Here is a 21,919-nt window from a genome sequence, read left to right on the forward strand (position 1 = left end):
GCAATAATGTTCTTCAGCGTGTGCCGGCTAAGGCCCACAGGCCTTGAATTTGACATGTCTGCTTTAAAGGATCAGGTGTCTGCTTACATGCTTCTCACACACATTAACAATACACAATAGCAAGAGTTTGTCCTAAATGTAGGAGCCCTCTTCCATGGGGAAGTTTTCAGAAGCGCTGCCAATTTCCTGTGACACTTTGTCACTGAGAGAATGTGATGGAATGTGGAATGTGTCACATTCAATTTAATTTTTCCTGAGTCCAAGAAATGAAAATGGTGTTTGGCCACAAAGTGCGAACCAACTCGAGAATGTTTTTTTAGTGCCTGTCATTCCAACAATGAAAAAACAGGTGTTTGAGTTTGATTATTTAAAAAGTGATAGCAACTGTGATTCCATTGTAATGACGACGGTAGCTCATGTGTTGGACCAGCCGCGGACATCGAGTCAACAGCTCAGTTATGCTTCATACAAAGCAGTCCATTTTTTGTATTCATGAACTCATCACAAATGCTTCCACATGAGAATGAAGGCGGATGTTAGAAGAGGTCCCTAAAAGCTGAAAAGTCAATTTCTCCGGTCAAATAAGTGAAGAGACAGACAGTACTTTAAGCACTCCAGCTGCTGTGCTCGCTTTTCCAAGGTTCTTATCTGAAGGCTGTTAAAAGTGAATTTTTGAAGGGTCGCGCCGTCTCACCAATCACATTCCTTTCAACGTGGATGGCATAGTTGTGAAGGCAAAGACGCCAGCAGTTAAATCCCCCAAGAATTCATTCCCTCCTTCAAGAGTTGTTATGGCATGTTTGTTTCATTTAATATAATCTGCCTTTGTAGTTTTCAGTGCCTTTAATCATGATAAGGTGAAAAAAACCCAATAAAAAAACGTACATTTTCAGGAAAAACTAGATTCAAAAACAAGCTCAAACCAAAAGTCGCTTCAAAAATGTAAACAAACAAGTACGCTACAGCCTCATAGTAAAGTGGTCTACAATCAAATCCAGTTTAGTGAACTTGCGGAGAGTCTATTGACCCCGTGCATGTCTGTGGGTACCAGGTATGTATCCCCTGGAGGTTTTGTATTGTTTTGTATGTGTGTTTGTATGTGAACAGATTATCTCTTGAATGGACAAAGATACTTTGGTAAAACTTTGGCGGTTGGTTGGAAATGGAGTAACTTGGACGCGATTTGTATTTGGTGGTATATTTTTTTCCCCTTTGACTGTCATTGTGTCACGTTTCTGATCCCTGCATGTTTTATTTTGTTTGTTTTTTGACGGTTTCTCCTGTCACTTCCTGTCCCCAGTCACGGTGCCCATCTGGAAGCTCTTCTGCTGTCAGTAATCAGCTGAAGTATCAGCCAGTTCCAGATTGTTTGTTGGTAAGTTGCTCTCCCTTGTTTGCTAGTGGTTCTCTTATTGCCCTGTAAGTTGTTTAGCTTGTGTGTGTTTCCAAACCACTGTGATACTGTGTTGATACTGTGTCACTGCATACTGACACCTGTTGGACATGAAATGCAGGCAACCGACTTCACCGACTGAATTGACAGCGATTTGTTGACCTATTGGAAATAATAATATAATGAATGCAAGTCTTTGCGTTGTGTCTTTGAGTGTGTGTGCTTGTTTATCCTACTTTGCGAGGACTATTTCTTGACAAAACACTATGCTTGTGAGGATAGTGTAGGACATTGTGGGTACATATGGCTGGGCCCACGCCAGGTCAAACCGCAATTTGAGGATGCAGATTTCAAAATAACTGGGTCATTATAATTGGGTTTAATTTTGGGAGTCCTGGTTAAGGTGAGCCATGTGTTTTGGATGGTTAGGTTTAGGGTGAGAGGCTGGGAGACACTTTCGGTTCCAGTTCCTGTCCGTCTTATTTTGTGTGTAATTGTAATGAAACATATTTTAAGTAACCTTACTTGGTCCACACTTGGGTCCAGCTCCATCGATCATGACACATTGGGCTGACCAGGACATCTGGTAACAGTATCAGTTCCAGTTAAGACGGCCACAAACAGACATCTTCACTTTATAAAACGTGATAATCACGTGACTCAGGTGACAAGTGTGGATTTATCTTATATTTCTCAAGTGTCAAGACGAAATGTGTGTATTTTATAGGAGCTCAGTAACACGACCGTTACCTACAGTTCACTTCAGCTCATTGTCCTAATACAGTGGTTCTTAACCTGGGTTCGATCGAACCCTAGGGGTTCGGTGAGTCGGTCTCAGGGGTTCGGTGGAGCCTCCGCCGCAGAGGTCCACCCCTCAGTAAAAGTATCCAGTTATTGCTAAGAAAGCCCTGGATTTTTTTGTACCATTTGTTACAACATATCTTTGTGAGCAATCGTTTTCGAGGATGCTGGACATAAAAACTAAGAAAAGGAACAGACTTTGCTGTGAAAATGACATGAGACTGGCACTTTCCAAGGTGAAGCCACGCATATCTGAACTGGTCTCTCAAAGGCAACAGCAGGAGTCACACTGAGGTAAGTTGTTTTGAGTTCATGCACTGTGTTGGTTTTGTTATTTGAACAAGGTGATATTAGTGCACAATTCATTTCGTGCACCAGTAAAAAAAATCATATTTTATTTTTTACTAAAGAAGGGTTTGGTGAATGAGCATATGAAACTGGTGGGGTTCGGTGCCTCCAACAAGGTTAAGAACCACTGTCCTAATATGACTGAAATCCATGTGGTACAATAATATTAGGGGGTCTGCAGTGTAGATAGAACTGAGAGGCTTAGTGGAGGTATGCGCTGTCTCAGTGCCTTCCTAGTTCTGTCCCTTTTTTTTTTTTTTGCTGACGTTCATTTGTGAGCAGAATCACTAATCACTAATCAATAAGGACATCTGATAAGCACCATAAAAGAATGGATCTTAAATTGTTCTGCCAAGAATACAATGGCAAATTATGTACTGTACTTGCTTCAGTTCCAGAATCTGTTTTATGTGATTTAGCTGTACTAGTAGTCAAAGCAATCTTTCTTTCCTCCATGTCACATATAGCAAAACAAAGACACACTCCAGGGAACCAAGTGAATACTAGCTCTTGTTTTTGTCCCTTTTTGCAGTATTGTTTTTCCTCAAACAGACGTGTAACATTTTTATTTTTTACATCTATTGTTCAAAGTTCCCATGGTAGTAGGAGTGGGTGTGTGAGTGACTGCCAGCGCTCACTGAGAATGCAAGACGGGGTTAATGTGAATGTGATTCATGTTGTGCCTCAGGCTGTTTGTAGTTACAAGATGGCTTGGTTTTGGCTTTGCTCATTCTGTGTGTATATAGTGCCATCTTGAAACTGAACTCAGCGTGTATCTGCCTTAAGTTCCAGAAACGTCTCTCTATTGCCACATGTTTCTATCTTTACAGACTTTTATTGAATAGTCCTAATCAAATGTCGGCCTGAGCACCATGTATTTCATTACCTTATCTTGGATAGTGACCAGAATCGGTTGTGGTGTCTGACCTGGAGCAGGCAGTTTGCCAAGTGCAAAACTCTTATTGTGTCTGTCTTTATCTTTGATTACGGTTTCAATAAAGAGACAAAAATTTATATTTTGCATTTCATCTGGCACTGAATATATAGGCAGATATAAGTGGAGCTATTTGTTTTGAATATATACTATCCTGCCAAGAGAGCACCAGAGAACTTGATGATAGAGCTGCAAAAGATACAGGTAATTTTACTTGAAAACTGCACTTTTGATTTGAAACAGATGTTTGTAATTTCAATGAATTTTGTGTATTGTTTTTATAGGAAATACTCAATGAACAATGACCTCATATAAAGATTGTTTCTCAAAAGCTTATTTTATAATTTATATAAATATTTTATAAGGTAAACATCTTTCAAATACTGAAAATTGGCTGGAACCACTGACAGTGAGACACAAGAATTGGAAAAAAAAATGTGTGTATATATATATATATACATATACACATAGCTCCAAACACACACAGCTCCAAATGGACCAGTACACTGGGATGAAATAAAAGCACAATCTAATCTGGATAGTGCTGCAACTGTAGCTTTAGGAGAGGAACCTGTTATTATCCAAAATCACACCATTTCAAGGAGCGATGTTGATGTCTGAGAGACCAGGAAGAGTTGTTTGCTCTGTAGGTACAAAGAGACCAATTTTCCTTGAACCTTCGTGGTCCTCCACTAGATCCACTGGTCAAAAGATGCATTATTTTCAGCTTCTCTAACCTCTCTGGTCTGTTTCCTTTGCCCAAGTTAAGAAAGAATTGATCTCAGTCTGCATTCATTGACAATGCAGTCAGTTCAATAAAGGATCAATAAGTGCGAGTCATTTGAAAAGACACTGCTGGGATGTTCTCGGCTCTGGTCTCTGCACGTGCAGGAGATTTCAGAGTTCGAGCCTCAATAAAAAAAAAAAGTTTCATTCATTGTCAGGCCATTATGGACCTCAAGGTTCGGTCAAGGTTTGTTTGTGTAAGTGAAGTCTTACTTATGGTTTCTCTTCCATTTCCACACACATTACACAACAAGCAACACACTGTCCGGCGAAATGTTTTCCACCAGAGAAGGAGGCATTCTAGCAGGTACCTGGCAGGCACCCATGTGGCTATCCAGACGTGCCATATTGAACCAATGTGCTTGAATCAGTAACCTCTTGATACCACATGGTGATGAGCATTTAGAGGCGTAATATGTTGTTAGTCAAAGGTTTCTCACTAGAAATGCATTCCTGTTTGTACACGTAGAGCCCTGTCATAATTTGATACGAGTTATTCACTTAGCCCTCAAGAGGTTAGGTTTTTTAATAATTTAGGGAGACTGTGAGATTGTTAGATTTATTTTCCAGCAATCTCTCTCTAAAATGTGCTATATGTCATTTTATTCTGTGCTTCCTGAATTTTCCTTTCAATTTTTACATCATGTGATTCATATTTAATTATTCAAATTCAAAATATTATTTTATCGGCTTGGTCAGCTTTTGGAAAAATGTATTACTACATAAATTCTTAGTTTTTTTTTTTCTTTGTGATTCATTTTGGCATTAATGTCCCTCATACAGTATGTAATGACAAATATTGACAATCTTTACGATAAAATATTACAGGATGATTTTAATTTCCTATATTTCTTTTTTTTTTAATCCTATTACGTCCCCATGTTTTATTATTTTAATTATAATAAAGCTTGGATTGAGTTAGGGAAAATGCTTTTCTCTTCTTCTTTTACCAAATGTATCTAATAATTTGTATGCCCTTCACTACAGTGCCACCATATGTGGCCCAACTTAAATTGAAATGTCCACCATTGTGTTGTCCAAACATGCGCCTCTCTTTCATAAAACCGTAGTATTCACAGTGCTGCCCAGTAGCATGCAGTTGTTTCCCAGATGTGCCTCGATAGCGGGTGCAAATGGCATGTTTCTCAGCATGCTAGTTGCTGTAAACAAAGGCAGCTCTATAATACAGTAGAGGAGTTTGACTTTTTCCCTCTTTTTTCATCTGACAGATTTCGATTATTTTGCACAAAGCAAACGCGTTTGTCCTCTGATCTATACGAGTGTTATGCAACATGCAAATAACTCCTAATAACTTCCCATTACCTCTGGTCGTCGCCACAGCTCAACAACATATTATGCAACCGTGCGCATCAACAGTTGCCTCAGTATCCACCAGACAAACACACCGTGGGATGCATGACCTTTCAATCCTTGCTCTAGAGTCTAGACCATGCATATAGATGGCACATTAGGATATCAGTCTGACATGTCTGCAGAAGCAGTAAGATGTAAAAGGAAGCTTGGAGGTGGGTCCAGGTCTGAAGTACCTTGGTCCCAGTTTGTATGTTTTCATTTGCTCTAGCGGTCTGTTCTGCTGCCTCACCAGTCTGAACTTTAAATGGCCTGAAAGTGTCCCTCATGCGCTGTGTTGGTAAATAAGGACGCTAGCCGTGGAGCATATCTGGCGATGTTAAAGTTGCAACCTGATAAAAATATATATACATCCATATATGAAAGAGACCTGGGTCAGATTTGAAAAAAAAAAAAAAGAACGAAAAGAAAACAGAATTGTGCTGTTGACAGCCACATGAAAAAAATGAGATGTCACATATCTGAAAATAAAATCTAAATCGACCTTCAGTATTAACAAAGCCTAAGTACCCGTATCAATCTTGTTCAATCTTCAACATTGTTTGCTGATTGAAAATTTCCTGCTCAGATTACTGTCAACTTTTGTGGTTTAAATAACTATATAAATCTGTTTGAAACCTTCAGAGTTGGAAATCTGTTTCCAGGATAGGACTTTTCCTGTTGATTTCTTGTTTTTCTACTTGCCTCAAGTTGCCTTTCCTAATAGTCAGTTAAGCACCTATAGAAAACTGAATGTATTAATTCTCTTCAAATGAACAGTTAAAAGTTAAAGAGAATTAGTGCTGACAGATGATTAAAACATTGAGAAATTAATTATGTTCTGGAATTAATTAATCAAATTATTTGTTTTATTATTTAACCTTGCCTAGAAATTGCTGAGAAAACCCTTTAAGTTGAGGCATATTCAGTTAAATTATATTATTGAGGCGGCTAAAAAGACTCCACCTACACGTGACAAAGTTTATTATTATTTTACAAACTTGGACAGTTGCAGTTCCAAACGCTAACATGTACCTCTTGTTTTGCTTTATTCTTTGATAATCAACAAATCACATATCAGTTCTGTCTGCAGTTAAGTTCACACATAATAAACCACTTATAACAATAATTTTTGAGCAACAACAATACTGAACAGTGAACAGAACCTGTTGCTTGTTGTTTCAGATATTCAAATAAATGAAATGGATGGAAGCATGGTGTCGCGTCTGCGGCACTAAACACGCAGCTACCGACGCAAGCAAACATGCTTGTAAAAGTAGTGGTTGTGAAAGTTTTCATCAGTTCTGCCGCAGCACTGACCTCTGAGCCGCATTGCTAAATTTATCTATGAGAAGAGAGAGAAGCTTTTTTAGAGAAGCTTTGAAGCTGTGTGAGTTTCCAGCCCTACACTCCAGTAGCTTTAGCCCGGTCCTACTCTGCTTCACAGGGCTGCTTCAATGCCGCTGTGATGACAGTCGCCTTCTCGCCGCCTCGGCTTCAGACACATCACGGTCATGTCCCTTCAAACGGGTGGCTACCAATGTATTTCCACTGTCTTTCAGCCTCAACGTGAACACACACACACACAAGTGTGTCTGTTCTTAATTCATCGCCATTTACGTGATGGTTTGACAGCCCTAATTCCTGCTCAATGCTAAGAAAATAGCCTCCAACTCGGGGGTCATCAAGGTTATCCTCCTGAAAACAGAGCGCGTGTCGCACGCGGTCACACACAAGCTAACAAGCTGACGCAGGACTGACTGTTGACGCACTCGCCGTTTCTCATGTGCAGAATAGGAACAGGACCTCTGTCCCTGGTGTGCTGTAACAGTTAACCAGCTCTCGCATTCAGCGTGCAAGGTAACACACACACACACCAACCATGTGATCATTGGCGTTGCCATCAATATTCATCCAACAATAATGACCTCATAATGAGACAAGTTCCTGGACTGACTGATTGGATTGACGATTTACATTTGTGTCTCCTTTTTCAAAATCAAACCTGCGTCCAACTTTGTGATTAAGAAAAGCTGTGGAGCTGGCAGGTTTGTGATACATGACTGACTACCATACTTATGAGGACTGCAAGCATTTAGTTACATAACCTTCAACTCTCTCTAGCCCGAACGTTTGACCACTCAAACTGAGTCATGTGACCTAACAACACTACAGCTGCTGCCCAAAGTCACTCTGGCCTTCATCTATTCAAGTCAAATGTATTGTAAGTTTGTGAATATTTCAAACATTAGTGATATGTACGTACACCTTGAAAACACAGTAATTCAATTGTTCAGGAATGTATGAAGTGTCTTGCGCTGATTTTGAGCAAGTCAAAATAGGAACACTATTTAACATGATAGTTTACTCTTTTATAATTACAGCTGCAATTTTCATGCCATGGCTCACTTTTATTTTGCGCATGCTTTTCCTGGCTCCCACCCCTTCCTGATGGATCACCATGAGCTTGACTATTAAGCACCCAGCGATTAATGATCCACCTGCTGCATAAAAGCTTCCTGTTTCCAGTGATGTGCCTTGGCTTCATCCTTGTTTCTTGGTTTGTCTGTATTTTGTCGGTGTTTGAGCTTGATGTAATGTTCCCCATGCGCCCGTTTCTCCATTGTTCAGTGTGTTGAGTTGTGTGTGAGTTGGACCACCTTGTTTTGTTTGCACCGGATCATATTGGTGTCCGGACCTCCTAGTTACCTTAAGTTTCATGCTATTGCTCTGTGTGTTTGACTACTTATGTACTTATGTGCAAGTGGTTCCTCAGACATGACTTTTGACATGAGTGGGGAGGAAATGGTGCTGCTATTAGTGGATTTTTGTTACCTTAAATTTATTGTTTTATATGTTTGACTCACTTCTTTTCCTGCTGGTGAAGTCTGAATTATGAGTAAACTCAACACTCTCTTCCAGTCACGATGCATCACTAGTTTATCCAACACACTTTTTTCTCCTTCAAAGTGTCAAAACTCTGTGAGTCAACTGACACTTTCAGTAGACTGGTGTCTTTGTTCCAGAGTGGACTGGAGACCACAAGCATATCAAACCCTAATTTCTGAGCCCTTGAGCAGTACAGTCAAATTCCTCAGCCTGTCAAGAGGCCTGTGTGGACCCGGATGCCTTGGACGTCATTAAACCACGGAAATCCTCAGTTCCTGAGGAAGGATGAGTTGAAACACGCAAATGAACTGTGTGTTTAGTATTTACATTCGTGACCTTTGTGTTGTTGTAACCCGACCACCTCACACTGACCCACCGACCTAAATGCTTTCCAGACTCTGTTTTCTCTCTGTCTGGATTTAAACCAACTTTAGAGTGTCTCTTTCATTCATTCTCTTAGGCGACATCCACATGGAGCTGGAGGTTTTCTCATCTGAAAACTTTCTGCTCCGTTAAAAACATTGTTTCTGCTTTCAAAACGAATGTACTGAATATGATTGAAAACAACGTAGTACCTACGCCAGTACTGGTGCTCCACTAGCAGCAAATAGGACGGCAGGGTAAAAAAAAACACTGCATGGCACGTGCTTGCATTAAGCTTCTGTGCTAACATTAGCACACGAGCATAAGGAATTGATGGAACTAAGCAACACGGTTCGGCGGGTGTTTAGCAGATCTGCATTCAGCCGCTTGTGCTCCATCAACATCAGAGGCAGCAATCACCTTCAATGGCAATTCAACGTCTTGTTTGATTATGGTTTTGTTCACCTGTGCTTGTGCCTGGCCTCTCTGTTGAATGTGTGCTTTGCCTGTACACTACGATTATGTCTATTCATTATATTGAAATAGAGGCTGAACACTTAGTCAGACGGGGAGCTGACATCATTTTCAAAATTATACCGATCAGACGTACAGTACACACAAAGACACAGAACTGGCGTGTTCTGACTCCATCTCTGTGTGGACGGCATCTTCTTTGCCACTGTGGTTTGTGTCTTCCCCTAATAGTCTTGAATTGTCTCGAGAGTCTGGGCTTGGGTTTAAGACAGCCGCCCCCCTCACCTGACCTTAGATGGGGGACGCTTGTTTGTGATGGACATGTCACACTGATATGTGTATAAAGCTGTCACATTTTGTTTCACTGAAATTCTAGAGATATTTACTTAAAAGCTATAAGAGTCAGAAAGCTTGACTTCGATGAGCATTTCCGAACATGTCTGATCAGTTTTCCTGGGAGCCAGACAGAGTGTGTGCAGTGAGGGAGAGGGTTGGGGCCACGCAAGGGGGTGGTCTCTCCTCTAATGGGACGAGCTGGATGGATCTGTAGCGGTCGCCGTGATGATTCACAGCAGACCCGTGGAGCGCAGCAGATGGAGCCCGTGTTATCTGTTTGTTGAGCGACTCCTCATAGCTTCTCTCCCTCAGTGAACCTTCCTCGAGCTTCCTTCGCTTCGCATGACAAGTTGATCCACAGGTGTTTGGAAGTCTCACAGTCGGCTGCGGACCGTTACGCGCAGCCTCGTTACGCAGCATGCTCCGCGCCACGGTGATGCCCTGCAACAACACGGACGTCGTCTGCTCGGAAGGCTTCAACCTCACGCAGAAGCTGGACGGCGCCGGAAATGCCAGCAGTAATGACAGTGACCCGTTCGGGCGCAATGAGGAGGTGGCCAAACTGGAGATCACCGTCCTGAGTTTGGCCTTCGTGGCCGCCGTGGTCGGGAACGTGAGCGTCCTGCTGGCCGTGTACCGGACCCGGAGGAAGCTGTCCCGAATGCACCTGTTCATGAAGCACCTGAGTCTTGCCGACCTCGTGGTCGCCGTCTTCCAGGTGCTCCCTCAGCTCTGTTGGAAAGTCACCTTCCGCTTCTACGGACCGGACTTTCTGTGCAGGATCGTCAAGCACCTTCAGGTTCTGGGAATGTTTGCCTCCGCCTATATGATGGTGATGATGACCGTGGACCGGTACATCGCCATCTGCCACCCGCTGCAGACCCTCCAGCAGCCGACGCAGCGCGCGTACTTGATGATCGGCTCGACGTGGGCGTGCAGTCTGGTCCTGAGCCTCCCGCAGTACTTCATCTTCTCCCTCAGCGAGGTTCGACCCGGTTCGGCGGTCTACGACTGCTGGGGCCACTTCGTGGAGCCGTGGGGCGTGCGCGCCTACATCACCTGGATCACCACCGGGATCTTCCTCATCCCAGTCGCCATTCTGGTCTTCTGCTACGGGTTCATCTGCTGGACCATCTGGAGGAACCTCAAGTTCAAGACCAGGAAAAAAAGCTCGAATCCCTCCGCGGTGGAGACCGGCAGTCACGGCATGCTGGCCCGGAGTTCAGTCAGCAGCATCAGCACCATCTCCCGGGCCAAATTACGCACAGTCAAGATGACCTTCGTGATCGTTCTGGCTTATGTGGTCTGCTGGACTCCTTTCTTCACTGTTCAGATGTGGTCGGTGTGGGACCGAACCTTCTCCTGGCACGGTGAGTAACGGTGCAGCTGTTAAAAGCATTAACTTGTTCGTTTTATCCTTCAAAAGAAGTTGTCACTGCATGTGCTTGTGTCTAATATGATTCTTTGCATCATTAATTACGCAAATTAAGTTTTGATTGTTCAAAAAAAAAAATCTATATAAATCCAATATTTTAAAGGTAGACATTTGAGCAAAGATGTTATTAGACAAAATATATGAGGCAAGGTTATAAAGTGCAACTTATTATTCCCCACAAACAACTGGGATGCAACTGACTATTTTGTTGGTGGAGTGGTCACTGACTTCCTTGTTCCGTCATGTGGTGAGTGCAGGTTGGCAAACACTATTTTGATTTTAGTGGCTCAAAATGTGCGTAAGGTGTGTTTTTCAAATGACCCTTTAGTCTTTGATGTGTCATTTGTGTGATGTTCTTTTGACAATGTGGCTCGTGGTGGTCCAGGAGCCTCAGCCAGTTCTTCTGGCATGACTCAAGTCAGAAGAACTGACTCATAACTTATTTTACTGTCAATTCTAGTCGACTGTATCAGCACCATTGCAGTCCCAGTGTGTGTTCTGAAAAGTGACTAGGAGCCTGGACAACATCTATCAAAGCCCCCAAGTCACTTATGGGAGGAGAGCGCCGCCTTCACTGAGAGTTTTACATACTCGACTAAATTCCAGACACATTATTGCCATGGAAATCAACATGTCTCACCCCCTATGGTTGTCTGACGTTGAGCGTTAAAATTGTGAATTGCACACTATACTGTTATACTCTCAACTGTTGACATTTTAATTGATTTTGAGAACAGGGTGAGGACGTAAGAGACGGTTTATTGACTGAAAATATAGGGTCAGTCTGATTTTTAGAAGTTTGATGTTTTGGATCTCAGCAAGTGCTCTATGTGCTGATGGCGTGGAATATAGTTCCTGCCTCAGTGTTCTCAGTGGTCATGTGGGTGTTGTGGGAGCTGTCTGCCTTCCTGCATCTCGCTGCTCCAGCGTCTCAGAAACATGAGGTGAAACCTATTTAGACCTCTGTGGTTTTAAGAACTGATTCTCTGGCCTGAGACGATGTTTGCTTCTTCAATTGGAAGCTGGTGATGATGATGATGATGTGCCACATGTCACTGCTTCAAATGCAACACTATTGTTAGGAACTACCCACCACATGCCAAAGAAACAGAAAAGTAAAGGCTTGTGAGGAGCTGTTGACCCTGTTTTAGATTTGTAGCAGCGTTAAGCCTGTGATTTACTCCTGAGCAGCAGCCTTGTTCCTGTAGGTCCACCAGAAAGGGAGCATTCTGACACGGTGTTGAGTGAACCTGTCAGATGTTTGGCGCCCGCTCATGATGATTTCTCCAGGAATTTTATTTGAGGTTTTAAATAAGATCAACGGAAGCCTGTTCAATCAGTCCCAGACTGATTTAAGGAGAACACTGTGTTCTAGTTCTAGTCTAAGAAAACACAGCCATATTGTGAGGCAGCAGCTTCACCCCAGAATTTATTGACTGCTTTCGAACATCTATGGACAATGCCTCGAGGATTAATGAGAAAAGCTTCAGCCAGAAGTGAATTTGACAGATATTGATGGGGCTTTTACCTCAACTGGAGCGGTGGTGAGAATACCATGTAGACTTGGAGTCATTCATCACTACTTTTTAAGGTCTTTTTTTTTTTAAGCCCAAGTCCATCAGCAGGAATCCCAACACCCGTGAATAGCACCACGTCTAAGTGCTGGAAAAGATCCTGGAGGCTACTGTGCCTCTAATGCAGATATTTTAGGCACGAGCCGCAGAGTTGTCACCGGGAGTCTCCTTGGGGGGATCATGTAGTCCACGAGTCAAGTCACTTAATAACTTATTTACCATGAGAAAACGCATGATGTTTTATTATTGCACTCTATCCATGTGAAATTGTTTCAGGATCATCGCTATTAACCACGCCAGCCTTTTTATTATGAGGTTAGGCACAAAATATCAACAAGCTTTCCTAGTCTAACAAGAGTCAAACTCATGGCTGCAACTTTTTTTTTTTTTTTTTCCATTTTGGCCTTGACCCCCATTTCTTCCAGTCTTCTGCAATTCCGATTTCCCACAAAACATGAACCAATGACACTAATTTCAACTCCAAATTGTCAGTGGATGTTGGATTCAACTTGTCCTAGAGATGAATGAGCTGTGGTGTGATATGAAACAAACCATCCTGACCTTATTATTCAAGTATAATATCCCAGTAGGATAATTTCAGGTTTCTTCACTTTCCATCTACATTGTGAAGAAGTACAAATACAAGACAGACTGAACGTTTGAGGGTTTGTCAGCACCTGTTGGAGCCTTAGGTTGGATTCGAGACGTACTCGTGGAAACCAGAGAGACACACTAGACAGTTCCTTGCCACATCTAATAGTTATCGAAATGTAATTTTGTTTATGTAATTCAATACATTTTTGAAATAATATTGAAAACTATGAGCTCATTGGGTCAACAGGTGGCAATAGCATCATCAAGGTCCTACAACACACACTACAGAAGCTTTACAAGTCACTGACGAAACCTTCAAAACATTCACAAAAAATCTTGTCACTTCTAATATTGCTCAATTCCTACTAATCCTGAACGATTTAGTGAAATACGTTTGTCCAACATAAACTATTACATAACCGCCTCCACAGTGTGACTGTCTGTGTGACCACAATCTTTGCAGTCAAGGGTTGAGGCATTTGATTTCGTGAATCCTGAGAGTTACATCCTGTGGGAATATAAACATGATCACCAAATTTTCAAAACACGTCCTATCTTGTTGAATTCTCTCAGAATAGGTCGCCCTGTGGTGCTGGCTCCAGAAATCGCACCCTTTGCTGCTGTCATTCAAACCTCAGCCCTGATGAAAACCTATTGCAAACCTTTGAAATGGTTTTGATCTCAACTACGAAAAATTGAGACTCATTCAAGCCAGATGTGAACCAGAAGTCGAGGTGCACATGTTTTGGATTTACCTGCCCCATCATTCTTGCTGATGTATTAGCTGCTTGAATTTTTATGAAATTGTTGATGACTCAGAGCGTCCAGCTGCGGAGTGAATGGACTCAGTTTTTGTATTCACTTTCACCATTTGAAGTTTGATTAAAATACTGACATTTAAAAAAAAATAAAATTAAGCAAATCCGTATGCGTGTTCGGCTTTTCAAAGAAGACGAAGAAAGCTGGCTGACTTGACAAACTGCACCCAAACATCAAGCTAATCTGGCTACATGATAGCAGCCACTGTGACCCTTGACCTGTCAAGCATGAGGTATACACTGCAACTTTCTACAAAAAATGGGACTGAGCGCTTGACTTTATGAAGAGAAACCTATGCGGATGAAACTCGAGATGTTATCATTCAACCGAATTTTAAATCTCGCAGTTGGAAACTCCTTAACTTTTGGGAGTCAGTGTGTGTGTGTGTGTGTGTGTGTGTGGTAAGGGGTCGTGAAGTAGTGTTCAGCAACTTGGCAAGAAAGGCATCCACATATGACTTTGCTTTGTTCTGCTGTTTGGCACGAACCCTTGGATGCACAGATCTAGATGCTAAGATTACATAAGCAGCAGGAACAAACATTCATCAGTCAGCCTGATGACTCGCAGACGTCTCCTCGGAGAGAGAAACACCTCACACTCATGTTTCTAATTCCTCCTGCAGACTCTGAGAACGCCGCCGTGACTCTCTCCGCTCTGCTGGCGAGCCTCAACAGCTGCTGCAACCCCTGGATCTACATGATCTTCAGCGGCCACCTCCTCTCTGACTTCGCCAGCAGTCTACCGTGCTGCCACCGGCTCGGGAGCAAGTTCAGCCACCAGGATTCGGACAGCAGCATCCGCCGGACGACGCTGCTATCTCGCCTGCAGGGTCCTCGACTGTCAGAGCCGTTCACCCCCAAAAACAATCAGGGGATTCCTTCGTGAGTCTCCCAGCTATGTGGAAGCTGATGGAGAAAAACCATCATGTTGTGAAGTCAGCCCTGCTTGTTTTCAGAAAGCGCAAGCGCGAGCACTGCAGAGTGCTGATGAATGCTTCTATTCAGTCATTCAGTGCCAAAACCCCCTCAAGCACTTCACTCACTGTAACTGTGATTCATCAAAGTGGCACGGCATTGCAAAATCTTACACGCCAGTTTTGTCGTGACGTATTAGGTACATTTGGGAAACACTGAAACTTTCTGGTCCAACTTGGCAAGATGGAATCTTAAAATTGCTGCTCGAGTTGAGTCTAGATTTGGACAACCACGAAGGAACTGGGGATTTAAATGCAATTACATCATTTAACAGGTCGGTCTGAAGCACGAGACTTGAACCTGGAACAGGTATCAGACGATATTGAGCTCACTGGTTAGAAGCAAGCATTTGGTGAAAAAAAAACTCCATTTTAAAAGACACAGGATGAACAATGTATGTAGTAATCGAAGATCCTTTAAACAGAACCTGCCGTTCAACCCTAGTTTAATTGCTAGACGCTCATTTTGGCTTTGACTCCACCCTCTCTCTTCTTTCTCCCTGAACCCAAGCCACCCAGTATTCCTCCCCATCTGCACTTAACTATGTTTATAAAGCTCTAGTGGCCCACATAACAAGACTTGGAGGTCTGCCTGTAAAAAGCCCTTCCACCAGTCACATGGCGAGCCCCATAATGCACTGCAACAGCTCTGAATGAAGTCAAAGCTATTAGAGCCAGTGTAGGATTCCTGACTAAAAACAGTTAATTGAGAAACAGGATACTTTGTTTTTTGTTGAGCATGATCTGCAACTGATCTGCAGTAACAATTTACCACACTGTTTTCCCCACCATAATTCAATGGCTTGTGAAAAAAAATGGCTTATTTTTCTATCACAATCTGTATTTAAAGACAGTGGTATTCGTATTTTGTGTGCTAAATGCTCTTTTTTTCAGGTCAATGCTTTTGGGAGCTTAAGGGATGTATTTTCATCAGATATTTTTGAGTAGAAGGGCATTCATTTCAATCTGCCACACATCTTGTGCTGACAAAAATTCTAATTTTCTATGGTACTACTTGGTGACATCATGCACTTCCTTGAAGATCTAACTTTTTTGTGAGGTATTTTTCTGATCCAACCCATTGTGGAAGTTTCACCAGAAATGAAAAGCTGCAGAAAAGGTTTGATTTACGCATCAGCAGATGAGGCAGTTCCTTTCTTTAATGTCATTGTACATTAAAACAGGAATCGAAGAAGTCAACCAATATTAATCCAAAAAGTATCCTAATGTGTTGAACATGTGTTGAATTAACCTGTTCACCTGTACTGTCTTCACATTCATTAATATGCTATATACTACTTTATATAATTATCACTTCATTTACTGTGACTTGTACATATAAATATCATAGATATAATATACAACAAACACTTCAAATATTTCATCAAGATATTTATGACACCATCTGGCTCACCGTCACATAAAGCTATTTTGAAGAGCTTGCTTTATTTTTGATGATATTATGGTGAACACTTTAGCATGTTGTAATCTGCAGTGCACTTGTCTGTAATTGTTTTTACTGAGTGATAAAACTGTACTATAGTGTAAGAAAGTACATGGCGTTTATATATTGGCACCTTAAATGATCTGTTGTTGCATGTAAATATGTATGTTCTCTTGCTGTTACCATCATGTGTCTGTTATGACACACAACTGTCGTCGTCCTTGTGTCACAAATTAAATTTGATCTCTCATGAAGCTGATGCCTTTCTCTTTCTAGACAACTGCAGCACATCTTTATAGAAAATAAAGGCTGAGGATAAAGGAAACGCTTAGCTTTCACTTTCACCTTACAGCGAGTAACAAAGTTATAATAAATAAATAATAAAATAAATACTTTCCTCCCTGCATGCTTTTTGGTTCTGATCCAACACCTTATTACAAAAAAATCTGCAAGAAATTCAAGATTCAGTCTTTTCAATACACTAATGTTTTGCTGTAAATACATCAAAAATAAATCAGCAAGTGACAAGTACATCAAGAATATTCTTATAGATGTTCGGCTGACATCTATTATTTGAAGGATCCATCACAAAGAAATGCCAGTCACTATCACTGATGAGCAACAAAATCTATGGCTGCATACATTTGCAATGATCTTCAATAGTTCACATGTGATGCCGTGAGACAGTTCTGCAGCGAAGAACAGACATCAGAGGTAGATAGGTGGGTACCACGCCGGGGAGGTGGTAATGGCGACGTCTGCTCAACCTAACTTGATTTGTTTCAAATTACGTCCGAGCCACAAACTTCCAGGTTCAACAAGTTCCCCTATCCTTTTTTGACCTCATCCCACCAAGGCCATGAGCCCCCACAGAGACAGCCTTTGAGTGATGTCTGCCTGAATGTGAAAAATAGGACTCACAATGACAGAGAGTGAATGACTTGGATGGGGGAAGGGACTCAGCTGACTAGAACCAGGTGAAGACCAAGCTCAGAAACATGATATAAGCCTCCTGAACCTGAGGTGACCCTCCATCGGTGGAGGTGCTACAAAGTCTCTCTACACCACTGGGTTCAAAGTGAAAGTAATGTGAGGTGGTGAAAGTGCAGAATGACTCACTGGTAATGTGGACCGTGGAGACACATTTCTGCATTCTTTCCTTCCAGCATGGCATGATACGGTTGAAGGATGTAGGAAGGAGAATTATCATTCATTTACACACACAGTCAACAGCTTAATGACATATACAATTTCTTTTAGTAGTCAAGTTGCATTTGGCAGGCGACTACAGCTCTCATTGCCTAAACAATATCTTTTATGTCAATTTTGAGGTGGGAGTTCTTCGGGGTCCAGTGTTTTTCCATGTTTGGGGCCATTTTTTTCAGCACAATCTCAGTTATATGAATGTTCAGTTAATGTTTTACTTTGACACATTCTGACCCACTGGAGCGAAAGTCACACACAAAAAGCAACAAGTATGAAAACAAAACAAAGAGATATATTGTCATTTATATCATAAAATGTATTATTATTTTTACTTTTTTGATTGTTTTTAACTACAAGTCAAAAGTTTAGTAAGTCTCAGTGTATCGTGTCTGCTGTGGCTGCTGTTACTCACCTCTAAACTCTGTCATGCCGGAGGATTATTTTATTTTATTAATAACTTTTGACAGAAAATGCAACATCAGTACATCATATCAGTCCCATTTCTCCCTGCACCCAAAAAAAAAAATCTATGAAAGTCTAAAAATCTATCATAAGTGTCCTTTAACTTGACCTATTAAGAGGATAAAAAAAAATAAAAAAAACTGGTACATAGTTTTTTGTTGCTTGTTACTTTATTTCGCTCTCTTTCACTGGTAATTTCTGCGCGTTGATGGATCCTGCAGGGTTAATACCGTCATCTGTAGCGGACACTAATTCAAAGTAGTGGCTGTATTTTCAGCTAGAAACGTGCAGCTCTCTCTTCACGCCTGTTATTTACTGCCGTGAAGCTGGCGGCTTGACACGTGAGCTGCCCGCATGTTGAAAACGTGACTGGCGTGTCCTGCACATGACGTCATGCCAGACGCAGCTGTGATATAAGAGTAACGCGTAACGTGTTACTCTTATATCACAGCTGCGTCTTTTTCAGTAACAAGTAATCTAACACGTTTATTGTAAGTTGAGATTACGTTACTTTTTGAGGGAGTAATCAGTAGTCAGATTACTTTTCCAAAGTAACTGTGGCAACACTGCTCATTGCTGAAAAAGGTTGTGATGTAAGAGTCACGCGAGTTACTAAGCATCACTAGTCATCAGCACAACACTGGATGCATATGAAAAATGACTGCCTGAAATGCATCCTTTGTCAGCAGACACTCTCCTGCATAATGAGTGTTTAAAAACCTTTTCAACCAATGCAACAATTATTGATCAGTGACTTAGACAGTCTGAGAAACCTTAAAAAGATGAAGCTGCAAACTCACAACAAAGAGATAAAGAAAACCAAGGCAACACCTCCTGAATGGAAGCAAAGGAACAATAGTAAAACTCTCAAACTGAATTTGATACATCGATCAAGCCTGTGTAGTATTAATCCTCAGAAGAGCAAATATTTCACCAATTCCTGTTTCTCATCTCATCACATCAAATTCCAGAAAGTCGTGCCAACCACTTAACCCATTTAGCCAGTTTTGTTGCTGTGAGCTCCGGAAAATGAAGGGCATTGTTTTGGACGAGAAGTAGGCGAACGTGAAGAATTTCTACAGGAACAAGCTGCTTTCATCACTAATGGTGGCAGGCGGGTCCCATCCTGTGCTGAATCTAAGTGGCTGTTATCGTCCCATAAATCCCTCACATATTTACCTCTGTCTGTTTCCCTCAGTCCTTAATGACCTTTTAAAGACTGAACGTATACGCACCACTCGCCTCAGTCCTACATGTGACTTGAGAAAATCACCTGTTTAAACTCACTAGAATTTGAGAAAACAAAATCATCTTGTGCGAGTTGTAGATGAAGGTCAGGTCGAGATAGCACTACATCAGCAGAGGAATACCTTCCTGGGTCACGTACTCTGGATGTTTACGTGTCGCTCATGTGCATTCAGGAAGTGGCTTCCTAATCTCTGCCCGTCGGCCCTGGAGACAAACAAGCACCGGAGGTAGTTTATCTTTAATTGAATGTCAAACTGCCACTGAGGAACTTCTGAGAAATGGTCTATATTAAAATCATGACGGGGAACAAAAAAAAAGATCTTACTAAAAACAAAACATCTGAGGTATGACAACCATTGTTGTGTGTATACTGTTTCTGCAAAAACTTGGAGCACAACAATTTGTTATTTTACTTACCAATATAAATGTTATCCTTTTTAATGTATGGATTTAGTATGTGTGATTAGATTTGTCCCACAGTATGTTTGTGTGTGTATGTGAAATAAACCAGGGGTTCTTAACCTTTTTGGCCCGTCTTATCCAGATGGTTCGGGGGCGCATACAAGAAATAGAACTGATTCATTACTGTGAGTACTGATTTCTGATTTCAGAATTACTGGTTTTATTTGTGTTCAACAACCAGGTATGGAAACAAACCAAAACCTTGTGTCAAATGACATGAAACCATGTAATCAGATGAGATCAAAAATTCCAACCAGCAGCAGAACCAGGTCATGTTCACAAATTTAGTAAAGGAAAAAAGAAGTTGTTGAGAAAATTGGAAAAACTGTACGTCTTGAATAAAATAAATATAATAAAGCAACGTCCAAATACTGTATCCAAAAATATTTTATTTTTCATATATAAACGCTGAAGAAGGTAAGTGAAGTGGAAATGAAAGTATCAACATAAAATGTTCAAATTAATTTGAAAAAAAAAATTATATATATATATATATATATAGCTAGATAGATAGATAGATAGATAGATAGATAGATAGATAGATAGATAGATAGATAGATAGATAGATAGATAGATAGATAGATAGGTACTGCCAAGTTTGAGGGCAGGTGCTCAAGCTAGGAAAAAAGTTCGCTCCTCATGAAAATTATTAATAAAATTCTTATTTTATTGTTGTTGGATTTGTTCATATGGATTTACCAAAGATCTCAAAATAATAGCAGGTCACGCCGTCTTCTTTTTAATAGCAAAAAGTATGTAATGAACAATTGAAAAAGAAACGGTCAAATCTCTGACTGGAGAAGAGTGCACAGGTTTGAGAAGTGCCTCTCACAATCCTCCCACAGTGCAGATCGGGGAACAATTTTCATGAGAAGTCGAATAACTGCCCCATCAAATGCCATAACACGATAGGGTGGAACTGAAGAAACTAATGTTTTTTTTCCTGAAGAATGAAACCGGTTTAAAAGGGCACATTTCTCATGCAGGAACAAGCCGTGGCTTTCAAATCTTTGATGGCCGAAAACTGAGAGGCCTCACATTTCCTCCACCCAGAATCCCACTTTAACTCTCACTGAAGTTTTCCAAATAGCACCAGGCCTTCTCCAAGTAGGACATTCTTGACACACGTCACAAAGAAGACATCATGGTGGAATCGGGACAAGAGGCCAAAGTCGCCTCAAACAGAGACATTGTACTCATCGGTCTTTCGCTCCCGCACAACATCCTTGGATGAGATAGAGTCAACAGGTCATCTGCAGATGCAAAGATGGGAAGTAAAACCCCTTCTCTCTCTGCTCAATAAAAAACTTTGTCCAGGTGTTTCATGTCAGATATGTGTCGCTTTATGCCTAATATTATGTTTACGGGCAAATGTGGCCTCGTATGCGTGTGACATCATTCTGAAAAGATTCACTCATGAAATCATTCCTGTCCTCCATAGTTAATGTTAAAACAGGACTGTGCTCACTGTGATTTGACATATGTTGCTGATGTATATCCAAGCTACACAATCATTGTATATGTCTTATATCCCACATTAAAAGGCATTACCTTAAATAGCTATTTGTGCCTGTCTGTCAACATCTACAGCGGCTTCAGGATGTATATCTTAGTCTTAACAACAGACGCAGCTGCCTACACGCTCACGCAAAGCAAGCATCGCCTTTAAAGGTATGTGCTAAACATGGGGTGCAAATTCAAATGCATCAAAGAAGCGCAGATAACACAGTGAGGGTTGTCTGTTTTACGAGTGAGGTAGCTCACATCTGGGAGGCATTGAGATGATGAAATTCTGTACGGAAATGGAGATGTCTCGCCCAGTTTACTTGATGAGTTTGTTTGAAATATATTAAATCTGAAGCACGCTTTCCCGTAAGGGTTATACTTTGAGTAAAAAGGCAGCCTCGTGAGGAAATGCTACGCTGTAATGTGTGAATACCCATTGATGCAGTTGAGCGCTCTTCACGTGCCAGCCCTGAGTAATTGTGTGAATACCATCTTAAAAGCATTCCTGGATATTAAAAGTGT

General features: G+C 41.3%; 1 protein-coding gene across 1 annotated transcript; it reads left to right on the plus strand.

Annotated features, from left to right (window-relative positions):
• The first annotated feature begins 9,946 nt into the window (after positions 1-9,946).
• LOC128757070 (arg8-vasotocin receptor-like) lies at positions 9,947-16,728 on the plus strand. Its single transcript, XM_053862093.1, has 2 exons — positions 9,947-11,044; positions 14,719-16,728. The coding sequence occupies exons 1-2, from the start codon at positions 10,093-10,095 to the stop codon at positions 14,979-14,981; spliced, it is 1,215 nt and encodes a 404-aa protein (XP_053718068.1). The 5' UTR covers positions 9,947-10,092; the 3' UTR covers positions 14,982-16,728.
• The last annotated feature ends 5,191 nt before the right edge of the window (positions 16,729-21,919 follow it).

Source organism: Synchiropus splendidus, chromosome 4 (genome assembly GCF_027744825.2).
Source record: "Synchiropus splendidus isolate RoL2022-P1 chromosome 4, RoL_Sspl_1.0, whole genome shotgun sequence".
NCBI classification, from domain to species: domain Eukaryota; kingdom Metazoa; phylum Chordata; class Actinopteri; order Syngnathiformes; family Callionymidae; genus Synchiropus; species Synchiropus splendidus.